The sequence below is a fragment of the Bubalus kerabau genome, chromosome 16, assembly GCF_029407905.1.
Source record: "Bubalus kerabau isolate K-KA32 ecotype Philippines breed swamp buffalo chromosome 16, PCC_UOA_SB_1v2, whole genome shotgun sequence".
Classification (NCBI taxonomy): Eukaryota; Metazoa; Chordata; class Mammalia; order Artiodactyla; family Bovidae; genus Bubalus; species Bubalus kerabau.
The window spans coordinates 17,541,265-17,566,500 of record NC_073639.1 but is presented as its reverse complement, the minus strand read 5'-3'; the positions used below and the strand labels follow the sequence as shown (position 1 = coordinate 17,566,500).

At 40.1% G+C, this 25,236-nt stretch overlaps 1 protein-coding gene across 3 annotated transcripts in view; it reads left to right on the top strand.

Moving 5' to 3' along the window:
- Positions 1–25,236, top strand: part of HHIP (hedgehog interacting protein) — a 109,508-nt gene that overhangs the window by 66,189 nt on the left and 18,083 nt on the right. For all 3 annotated transcript variants that reach the window (XM_055549425.1, XM_055549426.1, XM_055549424.1), the window contains exons 6-11: positions 152–325; positions 894–1,037; positions 9,340–9,461; positions 12,468–12,591; positions 13,770–13,900; positions 17,171–17,252. In XM_055549425.1, coding sequence (XP_055405400.1) covers positions 152–325; positions 894–1,037; positions 9,340–9,461; positions 12,468–12,591; positions 13,770–13,900; positions 17,171–17,252 — 777 coding nt within the window. The remainder of the gene's footprint in view (positions 1–151; positions 326–893; positions 1,038–9,339; positions 9,462–12,467; positions 12,592–13,769; positions 13,901–17,170; positions 17,253–25,236) is intronic.

Sequence of the window (25,236 nt, the reverse complement as noted above, 5' to 3'; positions counted from 1 at the left end):
TAATTTTTCTGTAATTTTTATTAGCTTCACCTTCAGTATGTTTGCTTATTTACATGCCATGTGTGTGCTTCCCTATGTGTATCCTATTTACTTTCTGTGGGTTCACCTGACAAATTTCACAGTCATGATTTGTTTCGTCCCCACCACATAGGAAAAACCCCCATCAAGTTGATCTACGAACAGCCAGAGTATTTCTTGAAGTCGCTGAACTCCACAGAAAGCACCTGGGGGGACAGCTGCTCTTCGGTCCTGACGGCTTTCTGTACATCATCCTCGGTGACGGGATGATCACACTGGATGATATGGAAGAAATGGATGGATTAAGGTAAAAAACAAAACAGAGAAACAGGTGCCCCTTGATGCTAAACTGCTTTAAGTGAATTAAAACCTGAATTAGATCACCTTGGTTAAATTCTTTAACTGTTATTATCAGTATCTGCATTTGTAGCATGAAGAGGAATTCAATAAATCTGCTGATGCAGTATTTCTGAAAGTCGCTCTCCTGAGCTGTCCTCACACCAGTTCCTCCCATGGGGGTGGTGCTGCAGCCACCTTCCACACTGCCTAATGGACTGATGTCACTCAGTGGAACTTCTCAGGGGATGTTAAACACGTGGATTGGAAAAAAACATTTTAGAGGATGTACCCCACCGATGCCACAGCCTTCCGTCACTGTCAGGCTGTGTGTGTCTCAGTGCTGGTCCGAAACAAAACAGTCTCTGGTTTCATTTCCCACAACGTGGAATTTGGAATGTTAATAGTTTTTTCTCAAATGAGGGGAGGTGGTTTTTATTTTTTTATTTTTTTAGCCATAGAGCAACCTCACTGCCTTTAGTGTACTTGAAATATGTAACAAGAACAGAAAGCCCTTACGCGGTCCTCTGATCCCTCAGCGACTTCACAGGTTCCGTGCTCCGGCTGGACGTGGATACTGACATGTGCCACGCGCCGTACTCCATACCTAGGAGCAACCCGCACTTCAACAGCACCAACCAGCCCCCAGAAGTGTTTGCCCACGGCCTCCATGATCCAGGCAGGTGAGAATACAAGCCTCTTCTCTCTCCTGCCTTACCGCAGAGCAGGGATTCACAAAGTGGGGAAAAGAGAGTTTCCAGGCACGGAGCAGAGTCTCAGCCAACACTATGCCACTAAAATCACACTGGTTCGTTGTCACCCAGGATTTTGTTCTCTTTCTTCTATTCATGTGTGAAGCACATTGAGAAGGCAGATTAGATAAGACAAAGGACAAATTCACAGAGAAAAATCACCTTAACATTTTGGAGGGTTCTTATTAGATAAAGACTGGTGGGCTAGGATCATGATTAAGACTTCAAACTGAACACTTCAGACAAATAATAAACCTTTGTCTCTGCTGTTGTTCAGTCACTTAGTTGTATCTGACTCTTTGCAACCCCATAGACGGTAGCATGCCAGGCTCCCCTGTCCTTCAGTATCTCCCAGAGTTTGCTCACATTCGAGTCAGTAATGCTATCTGACCATCTCACCCTCTGCTGTCCTTGTGTGCATGCTGAGTTGTTCATTCGTGTTCGACTCTTTGCAACCCCATGGACTGCAGCCCGCCAGGCTCCTCTGTCCATGGGATTCTCCCTGCAAGAGTACTGGAGTGGGCTGCCATGCCCTCCTCCAGGGGATCTTCGCAACCCAGGGATTGAACCCAGGTCTTACACACTTCTAAATGTTAATTTCCTCATACAGTAAATAAGGATGGTACTATCCACCTTGTAAGAATGCTGTACTTATTAAATATAAATCTTGTAAGTGAAGCACTAGAGTGTCTGACACACCTGATAGATTTTAAATAAATTATGGTTCTTATTATCGTAGCTTCACTTAGTATAAGATGACTCGGTGGCATTTGGAAGGAGTTGAGCTAAATGTTAACTTTTTACTTGAAAAAGATTATAAATGTTAAAGGAATTCAGATTGATTGTTTGTTACACACACACACACACACACACACACACACACACACACACACAGGTCGCTCAGTCGTGTCCGACTCTTTGCAACCCCATGGATTGTAGCCCACCAGGCTCCTCGGTCCATGGGATTTTCCAGGCATGAATACTACAGTGAATCATAAAGAAATGACCACTAACTAGAGGGACTTCCCTGTCACTCCAGTGGTTAGGACTCCATACTTCCACTGCGGGGGATGTGGGTTCAATCCCTGCTTGGGGAACTAAGATCCCATATGCCACTCGGTGCCAGCCAAAAAAAATAAGTATGTAGAATGAGAAATTTGGGATACACTTGAAAAATGCAAGGAAGTATGATACTGTATAGCATTTCTTTGATGAAGGCTTCATTCAGTCTGTGGTCTGTGACTCATACTAAGGGATATCTGGCCACATTTATTCATTTACTCGTTAAGTTATTATTGCTATTTAATGTTTATTGAGTGTTCATTATGTGCAAGGTGAGTATTTCTCAAACTTTCTCTTTTCATAATCCCTCCTGCCCTTCATCTCCCCTCCATCAAAGTGCAAGTCTACAGTTCATTTCCTTTTTGGCATCTCAGCAGATCTTAAAATCTGGGCGACAGGGAATACTTAAGGTGGGTTCAGGATGTGGAGGAAACTGTCACATTCCATTCCTGGAGCTCAGAATGCACAGATACCACCACAAAGCAGCACTTTGAAGTCAGAGCAGCCTGAGTCACCACAATCCCACCGGACCCTTCACGCACCCCTCCCGGGGAGTCCCGACCCTCAGTGTAAAAACACAGGGCGGAGTGCCTTACAGACCTTACATGTGGCAGAGTGCCTGTGCTGTGGAGGCTTACATCCTCCGGCAGTAGAGGGCTGAACAATATGCCTCCCTCCAAAAGTATTTCAAGCAGAGGAGGATTTAATAAAGCAGAAAGGAAACTAAAATCCAAAATTATTGCCTACAGAGCAAAGCTGACTCTTATTAAGCACCTTGGTGCAGAGCAGCAGGCCAAGAATCTTGTGCTTATCCTCTTACTGATAACGGTCAGCCAGCACTTTCAGGTAGCTGGCATCAGGTGCCTCCTCTCCTCTTTTTAAAAGACATTTTAATTTTTAGGTTAGTTTGAAGTTCACAGAAAAATTCAACAAAAAGCACAGAGATTTTCCCATACAACCCCTGCACAAGCATTGCCTCCCCCACTATCAACATGCCCCACCCAAATGCTCATTTTTTACAATTGAGAAACCTACACTGGCACATCATTACCACCCAAGGACCCTGGTTTACATTAGGGTAAAGAATCAGAATTAAAGAAAGTAGGGAAAACCACTAGACCGTTCAGGTATGACCTAAATCAAATCCCTTATGACTACACAGTGGAAGTGAGAAATAAATTTAAGGGACTAGATCTGATAGACAGAGTGCCTGATGAACTATGGATGGAGGTTCGTGACATTGTACAGGAGACAGGGATCAAGACCATCCCCATGGAAAAGAAATGCAAAAAAACAAAATGGCTGTCTGCGAGGCCTTACAAATAGCTGTGAAAAGAAGAGAAGCAAAAAGCAAAGGAGAAAAGGAAAGATATAAGCATCTGAATGCAGAGTTCCGAAGAATAGCAAGGAGAGATAAAGCCTTCTTCAGCAATCAATGCAAAGAAATAGAAGAAAACAACAGAATGGGAAAGACTAGAGAGCTCTTCAAGAAAATTAGAGATACCAAGGGAACGTTTCATGCAAAGATGGGTTCGATAAAGGACAGAAATGGTATGGACCTAACAGAAGCAGAAGATATTAAGAAGAGATGGCAAGAATCCACAGAAGAACTGTACAAAAAAGATCGTCATGACCCAGATGTGTGACCCAGATCACAACCACAATGGTGTGATCACTGACCTAGAGCCAGACATCGTGGAATGTGAAGTCAAGTGGGCCTTAGAAAGCATCACTATGAACAAAGCTAGTGGAGGTGATGGAATTCCAGTTGAGCTATTTCAAATCCTGAAAGATGATGCTGTGAAAGCGCTGCACTCAATATGCCAGCAAATTTGGAAAACTCAGCAGTGGCCACAGGACTGGAAAAGGTCAGTTTTCATTCCAATCCCAAAGAAAAGCAATGCCAAAGAATGTTCAAACTACCCCACAATTGCACTCATCTCACACGCTAGTAAAATAATGCTCAAAATTCTCCAAGCCAGGCTTCAGCAATACATGAACCATGAACTTCCAGATGTCCAAGCTGGTTTTAGAAAAGGCAGAGGAACTGGAGATCAAATTGCCAACATCCACTGGATCATCGAAAAAGCAAGAGAATTTCAGAAAAACATCTAGTTCTGCTTTATTGACTATGCCAAAGCCTTTGACTGTGTGGATCACAATAAACTGTGGAAAATTCTGAAAGAGATGGGAATACCAGACCACCTGACCTGCCTCTTGAGAAACCTATATGCAGATCAGGAAGCAACAGTTAGAACTGGACATGGAACAACAGACTGGTTCCAAATAGGAAAAGGAGTTCGTCAAGGCTGTATATTGTCACCCTGTTTATTTAACTTCTATGCAGAGTACATCATGAGAAACGCTGGGCTGGAAGAAACACAAGCTGGAATCAAGATTGCCTGGAGAAATATCAATAACCTCAGATATGCAGATGATACCACCCTTATGGCAGAAAGTGAAGAGGAACTAAAAAGCCTCTTGATGAAAGTGAAAGTGGAGAGTAAAAAGTTGGCTTAAAGCTCAACATTCAGAAAACAAAGATCATGGCATCTGGTCCCATCACTTCATGGCAAATAGATGGGGAAACAGTGAAAACAGTGTCAGGCTTTATTTTTGGGGGCTCCAAAATCACTGCAAATGGTGATTGCAGCCATGAAATTAAAAGACACTTACTCCTTGGAAGGAAAGTTATGACCAACCTGGATAGCATATTCAAAAACAGAGATATTACTTTGCCAACAAAGGTCCATCTAATCAAGGCAATGGTTTTTCCTGTGGTCATGTATGGATGTGAGAGTTGGATGGTTAGTGCTGAGTGCCGAAGAAGTGATGCTTTTGAACTGTGGTGTTGGAGAAGACTCTTGAAAGTCCCTTGGGCTGCAAGGAGATCCAACCAGTCCATTCTGAAGGAGATCAGCCCTGGGTATTCTTTGGAAGGACTGATGCTAAATGTGAAACTCCAATACTTTGGCCACCTGATGCAAAGAGTTGACTCATTGGAAAAGACCCTGATGCTGGGAGGGATTGGGGGCAGGAGGAGAAGGGGACAACAGAGGATGAGATGGCTGGATGGCATCACCGACTCGATGGACATGAGTTTGAGTGAACTCCGGGAGTTGGTGATGGACAGGGATGCCTGGCGTGCTGTGATTCATGGGGTCGCAAAGAGTCGGACACGACTGAGCAACTTAACTGAACTGAAAGAATCTGTCTACAGTGCAGGAGACCCAGATTCAATCCCTGAGTCAGGAAGATCCCCTGGAGATGGGAATGGCAACCCACTCCATTATTCTTGCCTCAAGAATTCCATGGACAGAGGAGCCTGGTGGGCTAGAGTCCATGGGGTTGCAAAGAGTCAGACATGACTAAGTGAGTAGCACTTTGACTTCACTTAGTGTTGTGTGCATCCTATGGGTTGGATACATGTTTAATGACACGAGCATAGTATTATATGGGCTTCTCAGGTGGCTCAGTGGTAAAGATCCACCTACAATGCAGGAAAGGTGGGTTCAGTCCCTGGGTCGGAAAGATCCCCTGGAGAAGGAAATGGCAACCCACTCCAGTATTCTTGCCTGGAGAATTCCATGGACACAGGAGCCTGGCAGGGTACAGTCCATGGAATCACAAAGAATTGGACATGACTTAGCAACTAAACAACAACAATAGTATCATATAGAGAAGTTTCACTGTCTGGGCTCTTTTTATATAAGAAACTAAAAAAGGCTGGAGAAGATTCTTGAGAGTCCCTTGGACTGCAAGGAGATCCAACTAGTCCATCCTAAAGGTAATCAGTCCTGAATATTTATTGAAAGGACTGATGTTGAAGCTGAAACTCCAATACTTTGGCCACCTGATGTGAAGAACTGACCCATTTGAAAAGACTCTGATGCTGCGAAAGATTGAGGGCAAGAGGAGAAGGGGACAACAGAGAATGAGATGGTTGAATGGCATCACTGACATGATGGAGTTTGAGTAGGCTCCCGGAGTTGGTGATGGACAGGGAGGCCTGGCATGCTGCAGTCCATGGAGTCGCAAAGAGTGGGATACGACTGAGAGACTGAACTGAAAAAAGGTTAAAAGGGCCAAGTGGACCTTAGTGAATTTGGTGCTCAGCCAGAGCTAGATCTCATGGCCTCCAGAGACTCCACCTTTGGGAGACCTCACCTTTTCCTCCCGATTTCCTCTTTCTTGTTAGAAACAGGTCAAACTATTTTCTTGGTCAGAGTTTCTCCATCTTCAAGAAAAACCAATACAGGAAAAATTTGTCACCCTATATGGACTTAGTTCCACCTTAAGTCACAGCAGGTCTGCGTCATGATCCCTGCCAAAAACTGTATTCTGGGAATCACTGAATTAATGAGGACAATAAAGGGACTATGGCTACAGAACAGCTACCCTCCTTTGGCAGATCAAGCTTCAGTTCAATTCAGTCGCTCAGTCTTGTCCGACTCTTTGTGACCCCACGAACCGCAGCACACCAGGCCTCCCTGTCCATCACCAACTTCCAGAGTCCACCCAAACCCATGTCCATTGAATCGGTGATGTCATCCAACCATCTCATCCTTTGTTGTCCCCTTCTACTCCCGCCTTCAATCTTTCCCAGCATCAGGGTCTTTTCTAATGAGTCGGCTCTTTGCATCAGGTGGCCAAAATATTGGAGTTTCAGCTTCAACATCAGTCCTTCAGTGAACACCCAGAGCTGATCTCCTTTAGGATGGACTGGTTGGATCTCCTTGCAGTCCAACCTAGACAGCATATTACAAAGTAGAGACATTACTTTGCCAACAAAGGTCCATCTAGTCAAGGCTATGGTTTTTCCAGTGGTCATGTATGGATGTGAGAGTTGGATTGTGAAGAAAGCTGAGCGCTGAAGAAATGATGCTTTTGAACTGTGGTGTTGGAGAAGACTCTTGAGAGGCCCTTGGTCATAACTTTCCTTCCAAGGAGTAAGCATCTTTTAATTTCATGGCTGTAATCACCATCTGCAGTGATTTTGGAGCCCAAAAAATAAAGTCAGCCACTGTTTTCACTGTCAGGCTTATAGTTTCTCTAATGTGAATGAGATCATCTGGCACCACCAGGTTTTATCTCATTGTTGTTTAAATAATTGCTGCGTATGAATCTTATGTCACTCATGTCCCAGACCCTACTCTTGGATTTTTTTTTAAACAATTTTAATTTACTTTAAAATTCCCAGTGATTTTGTTTCTGTCACGAATGTATTTTGTTGGCCTAAAGCAGTGATCCCCAATGGGATGGTTTTGCCATCAGTGGGCATTTGGCAGTGTCTAGAAGCATTTTTTGTTTCCACAAATTAGAAGGAGTAGTTCATGCTACTGACACCTAGTGGGTGGAGGCCAGAGATGCTGCTAAATATCCTAAAATGCTCAGAACAGCCCCCTTTTCCTCTCAGAAAAAGAGACATATCTGGCACCAAATGTCAGTAATGCCAAGCTTAAGAAATCTGAAAACAGTGCAGGACTGTTTTCCAAATTTTTGAAAATTTCAAAAATATTATTCAATTTCATTCTTCCCTCAACCCACACTCCCCATACCTGGTCACTCGTTTGCTGAAACATTCAACAAATATTGAGCCCTCCTTATATTCCTGGATTTGAACTAAGGAACAGAAATAACAGTGATGAAGAGGGTAAAAATAGTTCCTTTCCTTATAGAGTTTACAGTCAGTGGCTTAAGTCACAGAAATATTCTGGCCACAGATTGGGGGTGAACATGAACTCAGAGTCCACGTGAAGGACTTTAGTGGTTGTGGAGGCCAACTTTATTTTATTCCTTAAACTGGAGTGCATGCTCCCCTTTGTTAGGGCAGCCCACACTTTAGAATGTACTGATTCTATCTAAGAAACACAAGGGATTTCTCTTGTGGTCCAGTGGTTAAGACTGCCTTTCAATGCAATGGGTGCAAGTTCAGTCCCTGGTCAGGGAACTAAGATTCCCAAATGCCTCATAGCTTAAAAACAAGAAAATAAAACAGAAGCAGTATTACAACAAATTCAATAAAGACATTTTAAAAATGGTCCACATTTTTTAAAAAAATCTTTAAAAAAAGAAACACAAAATTAATACTATAACTAATACATACCTTCCTTGTCTTACAGTGGGGTTAAGTCCCAGTGAAAACATTGTAAGTTGAAAATACCATAAGTGGAAAAGGCACTTAATGGTCGTCACCTACCGAACATCATAGCTTAGCCTAGTCCACTCTAAACATGCTCACAATACTTACATTAGTGTACAATTAGGCAAAATCTATTAACACAGAGCCTATTTGATTGAATGTGTGTCTGTAGTAGTATCTGACTCTTTGCGACCCTACGGACTGTAGCCTGCCAGGCTCCTCTGTCCATGGGATTTCTCAGGCAAGAATACTGGAGTGGGTAGCCATTCCCTTCTCCAGGGGATCTTCCTGACCCAGGGATCGAACCTGGGTCTCCTTCATTGGAGGCCAATCCTTTACCATCTGAGCCACCAGGGACACCATTTAATTGAATGTCTCATGTTTTCATGAGATATTTATCAAATATCAAATATTTCAATATTTATCAAATGTTATGCCGAAAGTGGAAAGCAGAATGGTTGTAGGGATACAGAGTGGTTGTCTATGCATCGTCGATTCCTCTAGTGATGGTGGGTTGCTGGGAACTGTAGTTGCCTCTGCCCAGCATCACAAGAGAGTATTGTACCACATGTCATTAGTTTGGGAGAAGGTCAAAACTCAAAGTATAGTTTCTACTGACCGTGAAATACTTCCACAGCATCATAATGCTGGGTCATCACAACTCAGGGACCACATATCTTGTAGCATGTGTTGCAGGTGTGAGTTGATGGTACCACTGTCCTTACTCTTGTATGTTACCCAGGTATCATATCCTTGCTTTCCCTTAACAACAGACTAACACATGTTTTAAGTCAGCATGCACGTTCATAATGGAGGGGGGTACCACAAGAAATTAAGAAATACACTCCAGAGCTCATTAAACTTCAACAGAGTAAACAAACAGGATGTTTCCTTCGGCGGTTTCTGGAGATTCCAAATTAAATCCTCCCTAGGATCCTTGCCAGCCCACAGAGGGTTCCTGTGTCAGGAATCTCTGAGTTTGGAACATACCCTGGTAGGAATTCATGAGTGTCCCCACTTTTCTCACAGATGCGCTGTGGATCGACACCCCACTGATATAAACATCAATTTAACAATACTTTGTTCAGACTCCAATGGAAAGAACAGCTCATCGGCCAGAATCCTACAGATCATAAAGGGGAAAGATTATGGTAAGTAGAGCATAATTTGTTGATTTGGGCTTTCATTCGGGCTTTGTTTTATTTTAGTGTATTAATTGAAGAGAAAAGGATTTCTGCAAAATGAGCATTTAGGAAAGCATCGGAACACTGGCCTAACAGTGGTAATAGAATCAGTTGCTGGCTTCTTAAAGGTCCAATGATTCTTACAAGCCCTAGGGGCTCCATTTGGGTAATTACCCTCCCCGTGGATTGAATGCTGCTCTGTAGGTCCAAAAAATTTAATGGGCCTTCAAAAGTTAGCAGTTTATATTTTGCTCATCTGAGAATCAAGATGAATACCTTCTATTTATTTAATATATAAGAGAGAACTTGTCTTAACATCTTATATACAGAGGAAAAAAATAAGTGTTAAGGGTAAGAAATTTCTCAATACCCAACATACTAGCCTCAGCAATTAGGAAAATTATGTGTTTCAAATAAGAATGTATTTTTTAAAGGTGTTTATTTTAGAGAAAACAAAGTAATAGACTTATAAAAACCTGTTATTTACCCAAGTCATGAAGATGGAATGTTTAGATCTTATTTTTAATGACATGATTATTAGAGTGTTTGAGATACATATTAAAATATAAAGTTAATATTTTCCCACATTTTTGTATTTACTCATTTTGGAGGAAATGGTACATCAAATATGATTATGATTCAGGGAACATAATAGATGAAGATTATTGAATTGATTGCTTCTTCTATTCATTCAATACAGATATTTATTTAGTACCAGGAATGAAGCAGCTGTGCTGGTTCATGTAGTAGTCAGTTATTTTACTTTATTTTTTTTTTCAGGTATTCATGTATGTGTGTGCATCTTATAAAAGCCAAACCAAAGAATAATGTGGTTAGAAAAAAAAAAAATCTAATGAGTCACTAGTTTGTGGGAATTTTAGCTATATTTGTAGATTAAACTAAATTCTACAATCACATTAATTTGGGTTCAGCTGAAACTGATTACAATATGGATGGCCCTACATTTATATATTAAAAACACAGCTGCAGAATTCTTTTACTATTTATATATATCAAATTTTATTTGTCAATTATACCTCAATAAATCAGAAAAAAAAAAAAACAGAAAACAAATAACCACATCCACAGCCTTTACTACATGCCGGGGCCTGTAATAAGTACTTTAAAAACTTCACTCATTTCATTTACAGAGAAATCCTAGAAGTACTCTTACTGTTCACATTGTACAGATGAGAAAACTGAGACATACAAAGGTTACTTGTCACACCACATGAAGTAACAGGATCTGGATTTGAACCCAGGTAGCTTGGAGAAGGCAATGGCACCCCACTCCAGTACTCTTGCCTGGAAAATCCCATGGACGGGGGAGCCTGGTGCTACAGTCCCTGGGGTTGCTGCAAGTTGGACATGACTGAGCAGCTTCGCTTTCACTTTTCACTTTCATCATTGGAGAAGGAAATGGCAACCCACTCCAGTGTTCTTGCCTGGAGAATCCCAGGGACTGGGGAGCCTGGTGGGCTGCTGTCTATGGGGTCGCACAAAGTCGGACACGACTGAAGTGACTTAGCAGCAGTAGCAGCAGCAGCCTGATTCCAGAGTTCATGACCTTAGACATTCACTTATGCTGCCTCTCAGTATGCTGGGAGAGGATTAAATTAAATTCATTTAAATCTTGATTGTTCTATTTTTTATAATATCATATTCGCCATCATCAGGCACCCTCGGTGGCTCAGCGGTCAAGAATCAGCCTGCAGTGCAGGAGATGCAAGAGACTTGGGATCAATCCCTGGGTCAGGAAGATCCCCTAAGAAGGAAATGGCAACCCACTCCAGTATTCTTGCCAGGAAAATCCCATGGACAGAAGAGCCTGGAGGGCTACAGTCTATGGAGTTGCAAAGAGTTGGACATGACTTGAGTGTGCACACATTCACCTATTCACCATAATCACGTGGCAAGCGGGAAGAACTTTAGAATTTTTGTCTTTCCACAAAAGCTTTTGCCTAAAAGACTTCCTGTTGTTAGTGACTTATTTAAGTATGTAATAAGTAATTTTCAGATTAATTTCCAGCTGGCTTTGTATCTTTTTCATCATAATTGACATCTTTATATTTGAGAACATAATGACATGCATGAAAAGATTGAGATACATGACTATTCACATGTAATTCTCAAGGAATGACTGACATAGACTTTGTTAACTACATGATCCTATAAACAATACTCTTAAAACATTTTAAATGAAGATATTACTTGACCAATGACAGTGTTTTAAAATATGCAACAAATGTGGTTTTGATGTACCATGCCTTTATTTTCATTAAAGTGTAAACTTTTAAACATTTTATAGAATTTGACAGAGGTTTGACTCAGTTTAGGAGGTATATGCAGAAGTATTTCTACAAAAAATTCAATATTAAAAAATTAAGTATTATTTGTTTAAGTATTTTAGTTCTAAAGTCCATGATTTCCAAAATGTTCAGAGATATTGTCATTGAAAATTTGATATGTCTTGGAAGTTATAACAATAAGCGTTTGCAGAGCATTTTTGTTTTATTCTGCTGTGCATGGAAGCCCTGTACATTTTATAATGTTTAAGCAAAAGGGTTAATTATTTTCACTAAAGATCTATAGCAAGAATCCATCTTATGCATCACGGAACACATTTCAGAGTTCGAGTGAATTACCATAGTAATTGTGGCACGGCCTACATTGTGTGTGCATGCGTGCAAAGTGGCTTCAGTCGTGTCTGACTCTTTGTGACCCCATGAACTGTATGTAGCCTGCCAGGCTCCTCTGTCCATGGGATTCTCCAGGCAGGAATACTGGAGTGGGTTGCCATGCTCTCCACCAAGGGCTCTTCCTGACGCAGGGATTGAACCCGCATCTCTTACATCCCCTGCATTGGCAGGGTTGTTACCACTAGCGCCACCTGGGAAGCCCCCTGGCCTACATTAGTGTTCCTTTATAAAAATATGTTTCATTTGATCTAATGTTATGTCCATTTATTTCCAGAAAGTGAGCCATCACTTTTAGAATTCAAGCCATTCAGTAATGGTCCTTTGGTTGGTGGATTTGTTTACCGAGGCTGCCAGTCAGAAAGACTCTACGGAAGCTACGTGTTTGCAGATCGTAATGGGTAGGCTTCCTGACACCACAGTTTGATAGATCGAATGACATATCCATTGATTATTGGGCAGATCATCAGAAAATATTCAAATGCATGTCACCCTTTGGAGGTCAGGTGTGGGACACATAAAAACTATTGTTTATTAATTTTTTTTTCAATTCTACCAGTTAGTCTTCCTTTTCTTTTTTCTTTTGGCTGTGTTAGGTCTTCCTTGCTGCACAAGGGCTTTCTCTAGTTTGCAGCTCACAGACTTTGTTGCTCTGCAGCGTGTGGAATCTCCCTGGACCAGGGATTGAACCCATGTCCTCTGCATTGGCAGGCAGATTCTTAACCACTGGACCACGAAGGAAGTCCTATTATTTACTTTTAGTTCTACTATGTATGGTGGGGAATTAAAGAATTTCCTAAAAGATGCTTTTGAAACAGACTTGATCAAATTCATAAAATAATTTTTAAGAGCAGAAAAATCTTCAGATGGACATTTCATATTATTTAGGCTCTTCCCTTCATCCTTAACATAAATTTACCATGATCATGAGTAAATTGAAGAAATGTAGTTTTACATGAGTTACATAAATATTTTAAAAATTATTGGAAGGCTAAGAATTTTTTTTTTTTTGCCAGACTTTGAGGACTTTTGGCAACAGACCTTAATTTCTCTCTATTGATAGAAATACTGCAAAATTACATATTAGCCTAAAGCTTAGATGTCACATTGTCAATAATTATAAGAAACTCTGTAATGAAGCCCAAAATAAGGATCTTGTTTCCCAAGTGACTGTCATTCAGGCATATGGCAGAGCTGATATGCTTGGTCACTAAAAGGAAATAGAAAAGTGAACTGACCCTGCACTCTTCCCCTGTCCCTCTCTCTGATTAATAGCACAGCATGATCTCTAGTCCTGGATAGGAAGTATCATTCTCCAGATGAAAGGGAGGGTATTTCTCATACTCGGGTACTTTTAATACCCACCCGCTCCAAACAAAATGTCATCTTTTAAATACTTTTTCCTCACATGGGACTTTCAGAGTATTCACACGCATTTTGGGCTGTATTATTTTTCCCTTTAGAAGCCAGGTCCATGGCACAGGAATTATTTATTACAAGCTTTATTTTAAGCATGTCATTGTGTCTTTTAGGCAAAAGCACATTTTCATCATAGGTTCCTGGTATGTTTTTCTTGTAGGAATTTCTTAACCCTCCAGCAAAGTCCTGTGAGCAAGCAATGGCAAGAAAAACCACTCTGTCTTGGCAACGGTGGTTCCTGTAGAGGTTACTTTTCAGGTCACATTTTGGGATTTGGAGAAGACGAATTAGGTACTGTACAAACTTTCTGTTAAGTTCCATTCTCGATCTTTGCCCAAGAGGCTCTGTTCTACTCTGAAAAACAAGTAAAATAATCTCAACCTCCATTTGTTGGAAATATAACCTCCCGCAAAGATGACCAGTTCAGTATTCACTTTCCAATAATCTTTCTCTGGGGGTCTTTAAATCTTATTTCTACTCCAGAAACATGAAAGAAACAAAGCAGGAAGATGGGAGTTGGAAACAAAAGAGAATTTTTGAATCTTAAAGAGAGAGAAAATTTCAAATGGCTACTGATATCTTTGAAGCACTTAAGTCATTTGTCTATATTCTCTATCTGAAAACCTTTACACTTATCCATGTCTCTTGAAATAAATTTAAAATATGTTGCAATCTGAATCTCACTTCATTTCCTAATTTTTTATTTTTTTTTTTGCCCATCAGGGCATGAAATTTGTTGGAAATAATCTGAGTTTATAGAGCTGCTTTCCAACAGAATGAAAATTATCTTCTCCTTGATAATCTCCAGTATAACATGCAATTTATTTGTTGATATATTATCAAAATGTATGCAGTTTAAAAAGCAAAAAGAGGTTGATAATTGGAATGCTACCAAAGAGTGAAATGCTACCAGTTTTAAACTTCAGAGATAAATGTAGCTATCATAATGATTCCCTTTAAAAAGCGATATCCAAATAAACAATGGCTACCATGCTCCTTTAGCCTTGGACATGAATTTCTAGGTATTAAAAAAGAAAAGTTGTGTTTTCATCTAAATCATAATTATTTACTCTAAATGTTCAGATTTGGTTTAACTCCACCAAATAGAGAATTCATCAGAAATAGCTCCATGCCATTCACTTAGGTTGCCAAGGAACTCAAACTAGATTACTGCAACACAAAACACAGATTTCAGAGCTGCTGGAATATAGGGATTCAAAGAAGAGTAGTCCAATCTGTCTTTTTCTTGTTTTAGCATTGCAAGCATCTTGCATTTAAGTTTGCTTTGAAATTCTACTACCCCATTCAAATGAACCAGAAATATAGCCTTTCTCACTTCAATCTTCTGTAATGTAATTTAAACATCATTGGCAAACTCTGATTTTAAAGTATAAATTAGGATCAAATTGTTTGTGACAGAGTTAGAGACAAGTTTTTAGAATCATTTTGATGAATCATTTTGGTTGCCCCAGACCTTACTGCCAATAACTCACCATCATTTATCCTTCTACCATCACCCCACCATGGTTAAAATGTTCAAATATCTGTCCATACTTAATACAGTGTTGGGAGGAGAACCAGAAATTAAGCACACACAGTTCTTACTGTCCAAAACCAAAAATATCATGTATATTTCATAATTTAGAGTAAATATACTTTCACTCTTGAATGTAAATTCTTTGGTTTTTAATTAAGAGCCATATAATAAATTGAGTTAGATTTTTTTAATGAGTTTTTTCTGGATGTGTGTGTGTGTGTGTATGTTTTTAACCATAAAATCAGAATGGGTTTGTTTTAAGGATTAAATGTGGTAAACTACATAAAGTAGTTGATGAAACAAATATGATTTTTTTTTTACTTACATTCCTTAGTTTTTTAATGCCATTTTTTCTGTTGTGTTTGTTTTTATTATAAGTCCCATAATATCCTTTCCAGAAGTGAGAAAGCAGTAGGGTGTGCTTAATACATAATAACAGAGTAAAATAGAGAAATATAAACTAAATCAAAGACTATTTCATGAATGAGAACCAAACATAAATTTAAAGCCTCATAAACATATAATCATAAAAACAATTTCTAATTCCCTATTCATATGATCAGTTCTATGTATTGAATTATATGGAAGGAATGGTCATAAATGAGAGGGGCTCTCTCCTAAGAGGAGAGAGTTGGCACAAAGTGTACTAGGAGCTGGGACAAGTGTACTTTTAAATAACACAGTAAGGGGACTTCCTGAGTGGTCCAGTGGTTGAGACTTCTCCTTCCAGCACAGGGGGTCCCATCCCCGGTCAGGGAGCCAAGATCCCACGTGCCTCAAAGCCAAAAAAGCCAAAACATAAAACAGAAGCAATATTGTAACAAATTTAATAAAGACTTAAACAATGGTCCAAATCAAAACAATTTGTTAAAATAAATAAGCAGTACAGTCAAGAATGATGACATAAGCACAGACGAAAGGGGGGAATGCACCTAGTGGTGATTACTGACAGATAGGACCTGGGACAGATGCTAAGACAGGAGCAGCCTAGGACAGCGGGGGCCCGAAACAGGATGCTGGGCCAGGAACTTGCCTCCTGTTTCCAAAGTCAGGAGGCCAGTGAGGCTAGAAACATTGCAGATGGCATCAGAGCAATGAGGGGGCGCATTGTCATAGAGGTCTGTCAGGACTCAGCCTTGGCTTGGAGAGCAGAAGCTATTGGAGGGAAATTAGAAGTCATTGGAGGGTGTTGATACAGAGGAGTGTAGTCCAATTTATATAGTCTCGCCTGCCTTGTAAGGAATCTCTGTAGCTGATATACTGAGAGTAAGCCTAGAAGAGTAAGAGCAAGAGCAGGGAGATCAGCTAGGAGGCTATGGCCATCACCAAGGTGAGAGATTATGCTCTGCTAATACAGAGCAATGGGGAGACGTGGGAAGAAGTGACCAGAGTCCCTGAGGGTGGACTTAGAAAGCTCCCATAATCTTCAGGCCAGTGATCTTCTGAGGATGTATGACTATATAATATATGTATGTACTGTGTGTGCTTACGTACTTTAGTCGTGTCTGACTCTTTTGCCACCCCATGGACTGTAGCCTTCCAGGCTCCTCTGTCTGTGGGATTCTCCAGGCAAGAATGCTGGAGTGGGTTGCCATGCCGTCCTCCAGGGGATCTTTTCAACCCGGGGACTGAACCCACATCTCCTGTGTCTCCTGCATTGGCAGGTGTATTCTTTACCACTGGCACTACCTGGGAAGCCCAGTATACATATAGACATACACATGGGGCTTCCCAGGTGGTAAAGAATCAGTGATTTAAAAAAAAAAATCCACCTGCCAATGCAGAAGACATAGGAGACTTGAGTTTGATCCCTGGGTCAGGAAGATCCCCTGGAGGAGGAAATCGCAACCTGCTCTAGTATTCTTGCTGAGATAATCCCATTGTCAGAGGAGTCTAGTGGGTTACAGTCCATGGGGTCGCAAAGAGTCAGACACGATTTTAGCAACTGAGCACACACACGCAGTCAATAGAAGGTAAAGCCTTACAATGCTGTGAACTAACTTACTGTATTTCTCTCTCCATAGGTGAAGTTTACATTCTATCAAGTAGTAAAAGTATGACCCAGACTCACAATGGAAAACTCTACAAAATTATCGATCCCAAAAGGTGAGTTTTTTTTAATATTCTATTAAGTCAAGTAATATTCTCTAAGTTATTCCAGTGTATTCAAATTAGTGAGGGAATTGCAATTAGCACTCAAAAATGAACATTTCTGCCCTGTCCATCTGCTGAGTGCTCTCCTGAGAGACCCTCAGCTCCAGTCTCTTAAAACTTAGACTTCAGTACCCTGACCTTCAAAAGTGTTATTTTGGTCATGTACATAGCCATAGCATCCTAGTAGTCAGCAGAGAGCTGCTGACTACAGGGTCGGCTGGCTACAGTCCATGGGGTAGCAAAGAGTTGGACACAACTGAGCAACTGAGCATGCTCACACACAAGGAAAGTTTTTTTGGCAGTTCAGCATTGAAGCCTTGTTTCACACTATCTGGAAGCTCACAGCTTCTGTGACCAAACAAATGAAAACTACGGAAGTATTTTGTTATTGCTTCAGCAAAAGGAACATGTGAATGTTTTCATCCTTTAGAGAATATAATTATCCCTCCCCTGCTACCCTCTATCCACCTAACCCAACTTCAGCACACACTCAACTTTCAAATTATCTTGGGTCATCACGAATCAGTTAATTTCATGGATAAAATCAGAACTCTCAGAAGCCACTAAAATTACATACTGTCAAATAGATTTTAGGTGTAAGTTTAGAAATAATTATTGCAGGACTTCAGTATACTCATGTATATGACCACTGTGGAACCAGTTGTGGTCAGACTCTAGCGTCACAGTGCTATGAATTTTTAATCCTTTTTTTTTTCAAACTTTTTACTGAAGCATGTATTCAGAAAAGGCCCCAAATCATAAGCATACAGTATGACAGCTTTTCATAAGTGACACGCACTGTAACCAGCACCCAGAAGAAGGGATGGAAGGACACAGGTGGCCTGAAGACCCCTCATTTCTATTTCCAGTTACCTCCCCTGCCAAGAGCAATCATCCTGTGACCTCTAACAGCATAGATTAGCCTTTCCCGTTTTTGAACTTCCCAGGTGGCACAATGGTAAGGAATCCACCTGCCAACACAGGTGACTCAGGTTCGCTCTCATGTGGGTGGGCATGATCCCCAGGAGGAGGAAATGGCCACCCACTCCAGTAATCTTGCCTAGGAAATCCTACGGACCCAGGAGCCCGGTAGGCTGTAACCCATGGCGGCTCACAGAGTTGGTATACGACTAACTGACCTAGCACATTTTTGAACTTTGTATAAGTGGAATCGTATAAGATGTACTCAATTGTTTCTGGTTTCTTTTGCCCAACATTATCTGTATTTATATGAGATTTATGTGTATTATTCTCAAGGATGCTTAAAATGCCACTATGTGAGTGAATTTCTAATTCTTTCTATGCTAAGTTAACCTCATGAGCCCATGTGCAAATTGAAATCCCCAAATTTCAAGTCTCTTTTAGGAGAAAAACATTCCAATAATCCAAAAAGTTTACTAAAAGCATTCATTTAATTCCCCTTTAAAAATATTTGTAGGTTATAAATTGGGTATGTTTTACTGAAAAAAATCAATGACTAACAAATGGAGGTTCTTGTCCTTTTTCCATCCCAGAAAGCATTCATTGCCTTTCCTGAGAAAAATACAGGTTGACGTTGGTGTTGCAGAACAAAAAGGAATAATCAATGCTAAATGGTCTGTGATAAAGGACATCATACATACCCATCTGTCACACAGCGATGATGATAGCTTTCCTTCTCCATTTAACAGTATGCATTTTCTTTCACGATAAGAGAAGTACCCATCTACACGCTGTAAGGGTTCTCTTCCTCCTTGAGTGTCCTTCATGCGAAGCAAACTAACGAATGAAAAAAAAAAAATCAGAAATCAGACACCTTGGTGATTATTGCAGTTGGCGATATTAAGAACAAACATCAAACCAATGTTAATTCATGAACTAGCAGCCTTCTAATGATTCAGAATGCAGTCTAGGGCTTCACTCAGATTAATGCCATTCGTTTTGAAATAGCCATTGTTATTCCATTATGATTGTCAAAGTTGATACGCCTTTGCAAGCTTTCTGCTGTATTACTCATTCTTGATCCTTACAGAAAGGTTTCTCTCCTCCTATGGATTGTTTAGTCTGCTGGTGGTGAGTTGAGGTGAATGTTACACCTTCGGTCCATTATTAGTGTCTAATTACCAGGGTTGCCGTGAGGGGCCTTGGCTCTGCGATCTCGGGGCCTCCTCTCGTAGGGTGGTCTCGGAGTGACATACCTCAAAAGCCTGACTTTTCACCGTGGTGCCTGTTTCTGGTGAGTCCTGTCACGTGTGGGGCCAGGGTTAAGAGGTGTGTTTGGTTTTGAGGAGGTGGGGGGGATTAACAGAGTCCCAGAGACACCGTCCTTGTACACGGGCCTAGGCATACATTTCAAAATTAAACGGACTGTAAGAAAACAAATGTTTTCATAAACATTTGTTGGGAGCCGCATGCTGTTTCGATTTGGATGCCAGCGTTTATTATGATAGTAGTTCTCCCGACACGAGTGGAAGTTCTGTATAAGCAGACACTTTAGTATATGTGAATGGGGCTATTTTGGAAACACGAGCAAATTACTACCTTCACAGCGTTAATAGGATGTCTGCTTCAGGGCACAACTGCTTTTCTAAAACACTTAAGGGAGAATTTGAAGAAAGAGCCTCATCAACCAAAAAAAAGAATAATAATAATAATCCACAGACATTTCTTGTTACAACAAATAACTCATTCCAATTAAAATCTTAGATTAACTGTATTCTTGTGGAGGAACCCCAGACTTGTTCGAATAATGTTTTCAGAATAAATTTCAAATATCAGTTGACTCATGGCCTTAAAAGAGGAGAACAATAAATCATAGAAATCTTATATTCTGTATCGTGTCATAGAAGTTCCATTCTCATACACCATAAGATTTATGTTTTCTCTCTTTTTTCGTGCACACACACACACCAAAATGAAGCTTGTAGACACAGCAGTGGAAGGAGAGGAGAAGGTGGGATGAATTGAGACAGTAGCATCGACATATATACAGTACCGTGTCTGAAACAGAGAGCTCGTGGAAAGCTGCTGTACAGCACAGGGAGCTCAGCTCAGTGCTCTGACATGATCTAGAAGGGTGGGAGGGGAAGGAGGCTCACCAGGGAGGGGATATGTGAACACATATAGCTATTCACGTTTGTTGTACTGCAGAAGCCAATACAACATTGTAAAGCAATTTTCCTCCAATTAAAAATAATTTTTAAAAAAGAAGATGCTGGAATTTATAAATCATATGCCATATTCTTGGGTCATTTTGACAAGATCAGATGAGGTCTCTGCATTACCACTTCCATCTGTAAGGACAGTCTGGTCTCAGGCTATCTGTTGTTTGAGCACTCAGTCGCTCAGCAGTGTCCGACTCTCTGTGACCCCATGTACTGTAGGCCACCAGGCTCCTCTGTCCGTGGAATTCTCCAGGCAAGAATACTGGAGTGGGTTGCCATTTTCTCCTCCAGGGGATCTTCTCAACCCAGGGATCAAACCCACGTCTTCCACGTCTCCTGAATTGCAGGCAGATTCTTTACCCACTGAGCGACCTGGGAAGCCCTCAGCCTATATGTTACTTAACTACTGACATAAATGTAAAATCCTTTACAGTGGGCATCCTTCTCAGAAAGGATGGTTTGATACCTTATTATAAAAAAACACAAATGCCATTGTAATCAAAGGAAACTTCCATGAGAATACAACCAGCTTTCTCTACAGCTTAACTAGGACATAAGAGATTTTAAGGGAAAAGCAGAAAAGAGATGAACGTTGCCTCCATCTTAGCATGGGAATACCTTCAGAGGTAGAAAAATTAAGTCCCATGGCAGAGTGGAGTTAGGATTGAATCAATGCCAATCTCCCAGTTTACTGGCCCACCTCACTAGGTCCCCTGAAGCCTCGAGTATTGGGTTCTGCATGCCCTGGTCTGGGACTCCTTCAGCCAGCATGTCAATGCATAGAGTACAGGAACTGGGACATCATTTTAGTTTCATTTAGTAGCGCCCCCCGAGGCTGGTTAAGATGAGGAAGTTGATCCTGGCAGGCCCAATAGTCAGATGGTCTTGTCTCTGAATCTTGGAATGTGGATGCGACCGCACCATGCTCCTCTGCCTGGCTATCAAGGTGAGCATTCTGCTTCTGCCTCGCAGAGCACTGTGAAGATAATGTAATGGATTTAAAGCCTATGCTGTTCTTTAGTACCATTGGTGTTCATTCCATGCACTCAAGAATTATTTCAGGTGATTGATCTCACAGCTTTTTGAGGTTGTTTTAGTGCCAAAATTGGGGTCAAAATGTCCATGGAGTTTTAAAGAACTCTTTGCAACCCCATGGACCTTAGCCCACCAGGATCCTCTGTCCATGGAATTCTCCAGGCAAGCATACTGGAGTGGGTTGCCATTCCCTTCTCCAGGGGATTTTCCTGACACAGGTATCGAACCCAGGTCTCCTGCATTTTAGGCGTGTTCTTTACTGTCTGAGTCAGCAGGGAAAGAACTCTGAGTCTAGTTTTCAATTGTTCAAGTAATGTCTTAGAGGCTTGTTCTTTGTTAGATCTTTTCAGAATCACACAAGTGCTCCTGAAGAGTGGAAATGGAAGAATTCTAACAGAGTTATGAATTTACCAAGCTTCATTTTTATAGAATGCAAATCTTTTCACACTATTGAAAAAGATTCTATAATTTTTGTTTCAGATGAACTAAAACTAAAGGCCCTTTTTTGACCTGGAAATATTTCCAGGGTTATTTCTCCAGGAATTTGTAAAACAAAATCATTCTTAAACATACTGAGTTAATTACCATGTACCCAGTCTTTCTCTATTTTAACACCTTGCTTATCTATTATACCCACTCAAATCACACAGCCCATTCCCTTAAGAGGTCTATAAATTAACTGTAACTTCCCAGCTTCAGAGGTTATTTTACAGAAACATCCTATCTCCAGACTCCTGTATGACCAATATAAAAAAACTGCCCTCATGCCTAAACCAGGGTATGTATTTATGGTTTTACTGTTCATATACCAGCTGCTAAAAGAAAAACTATGACTTTTATCTTGAAATCACTCCGAATTCACCTAAACCCTTTCTGTTTAAGGACTGTTGCCGCTAGTAACAACAGTCTGCAATGTTCTTCTGTTTAGGTATGGGTTATTTGGAAGTCTGGAAACTAATAAATATGATGGTATTAATATTAAAAAAAAAAACAAAACCTGCTCTTCTGTCTCCTCCCCACTATGCCCCCACTCACTGTTCTTTGTTTACTTTTTTCTTAATATCTTCATCCTACTCCTTAGTATGCTGGATGCTGAAGAGTGCTTTTTTTTTCCCCACACACAAAAAATCACTTCATGAGAGGAAATTGGTTCTGTTTATCCTTCGCATATGTCTCAGGGAGCTGGCAGGCAGCTCTGCCATCCTAAAGAAAGCCGTGCATAATGGAGAGGGTTTAGCCCAATAAGCCAGTCTAGTCCCAATTCATCAGTCAGAGTTTTATGCAAGTGGCCTCCCTAGGTTGATAAATCCCCACAGTGCCTGTTGACCCAGCTGCCAAGTCCTCTTGCTGCGGGCGGTGTTTTCATGGCCACCCTGACAGTAATACAAACTGTTTAGCAGCTCCATTGACCTCTCAGCTATTAACAGGGACACAGGCTCGATGAGGGACTCGTTTTCAAACATGACAGAATTTCTTAACACTAGAGGTCATGAACAAGTATATGCCTTATAAAAATCCATTCAGCTTGGTGGATTTGAAGTCAAAAAGACAAGGGAAGCATGGTCCACCTTTTTGCTATGGTTTTTCTACATTCCCAATCACCCAAAATGGCATACACTTATGTGTCTGCTTACATTTTATGCTTAATATACTATAGCTTAGGTTGTGGTGCACAATATTTTTAGCTACAAATCCTTCCTAAATTGCCAGAAGCATCTGAAAATTTAAAGATATATTACAAAAGAATGGGATGAGATAAACTTTTAATGAATGGATGAGAATGCATACATAATATATTGTCTAAGGATAACTGGAATTTTATTCATTCTTTACCAAGACTTGTTGTATGTGTATATGAAAGACACTCAAATAGTCCATACAAGTCTATGTAGCACCATCATCTATTTCAAGATACATACAAAATATTATATCATAATTTATTAAATTTTTTATTGAAATAATCCTGTTATTTTAAAAGCCTATACTATAAGACTTCTTATATTTAGATCCTATTTCCTGAAGATGTCACATGTGACCACAGTATTCAAGGGAATTTTCTGCTTTATATTAATTATATAGTCTTCCTTAAACTATCAATTTTGAATGTTGGTATATCAGTTCCTAGAGTAATTGTACAGATTGCTTTGAAAACGTGATTGAATTGCCACTTACAAGTGGCATTTGTTAAAAAGGCAGAAAATGGAGAATATGAGTAGCTAAAAATATAGTCTTCAAAAAGAGACTCATTTGTTGAGTCAAAAACTTTTAAAAGCATTTCTTTTTTTGTTTATTTTGTTAATAATTTATTTTTTATTGAAGGATAATTAAAAGCATTTCTTTTCAATATCCATGTTTCTTCCCTGCCTGGGACAATGGTGGAAATCTGTTATTACCAGACCTTCTGAATATCATACTTTTATTGTAAGACAGTATATCATCAGATATTGCAGTTCTTGAGATAAAGACAGATTTAATCTTGCATGGAACAGCCACATAAATTTGTAAAAAATGCTTTCTAGAGGAAGATGCACTTTCTAAAGACACATATTGTACCCTAGCATCATTTTTTTTAACTAATTCACTTTACTTGATTAAAAAAACTGTTGCTCAAATGCCTCATTTTTATCAACATTGACAAGTGAATTGAAAGGTGTAACATCAAAATTTGAAAATTTGTCATCCTGATAGTCTTCAAGGAGAATTTAAGCTGACATTTTTGTGCTATTTTAAAGGATAGAAACTTGTTCCAAATCTTACTTCCCACTTAAAACATTGGTCACCAGTGTTTCTTATTTAGTGTCTAATATTTTTATCACTTATGGCTTATAAGTTACGTTTTTAAATTAAAAAATTTTATTTTGGACATAAAATTCTGAACAGAATTTGATTCCTTCTTTATATTAGGATGCAATTGCATTGACATTTTATTGAACCCTAATTTTTCAGTTTTTATTTTCTATGCTATCAGAGTAAGTCTAGTTATACAAGATTAAATCATGAGATTTAATGAGTCTGCAGGTATCTTTGGCTTGTCTCCTGTGTGCAAGGTATTGTATTATGTATTATGAAAGTGAAGTGAAAGTAAAAGTTTCTCAGTTGTTCGACTTTTTGTGACCCCATGATCTATACAGTCCATGGAATTCTCCAGGCCAGATTACTGGAGTGTGTAGCCTTTCCCTTCTCCAGGGGATCTTCCCAACCCAGGAATCAAACCCAGGACTCCTGCATTGCAGGCAGATTCTTTACCAGCTGAGCCACCAGGGAAGCCCAAGAATATACTGGAGTGGGTAGCCTCCATTATGCGTTATGAAGGGAGAATATACATGAGAATTTAGTCCTTTTCTCTATGGAGCTTATTTTTGTCTTAAATCGAGAGATTGCACACATTGTCTAAAACATTAGCAATGTTCTCAGAGATAAATATTGCCACTCTGAAACAATAAAATTATGTCAAAACATGGTAAATTATAAATTGCCAAATTAATGGTCCAGAAGGCAATAGGTACCAAGGTGGGTAAAACTCACCATAATTTGGCTTTCTGGTCCAGTCTGTTCTGCTATGCTGTGATTTACTTTCAGACTAATTAACTCACCTGTAAAAGAAAAGGATGGTTGCATAACATGGAAATTATGTAGCTTTCCAAACAACTAAAGCCAGAATGACAAGAGGAACAAGGCCTCAGCCTGACTTGTCCAGGCAGAAGGAGCCTCCCCAGTTGAGTTAAAACAAGAAAGAAGCATGGCGCTGAGTTCCCCCA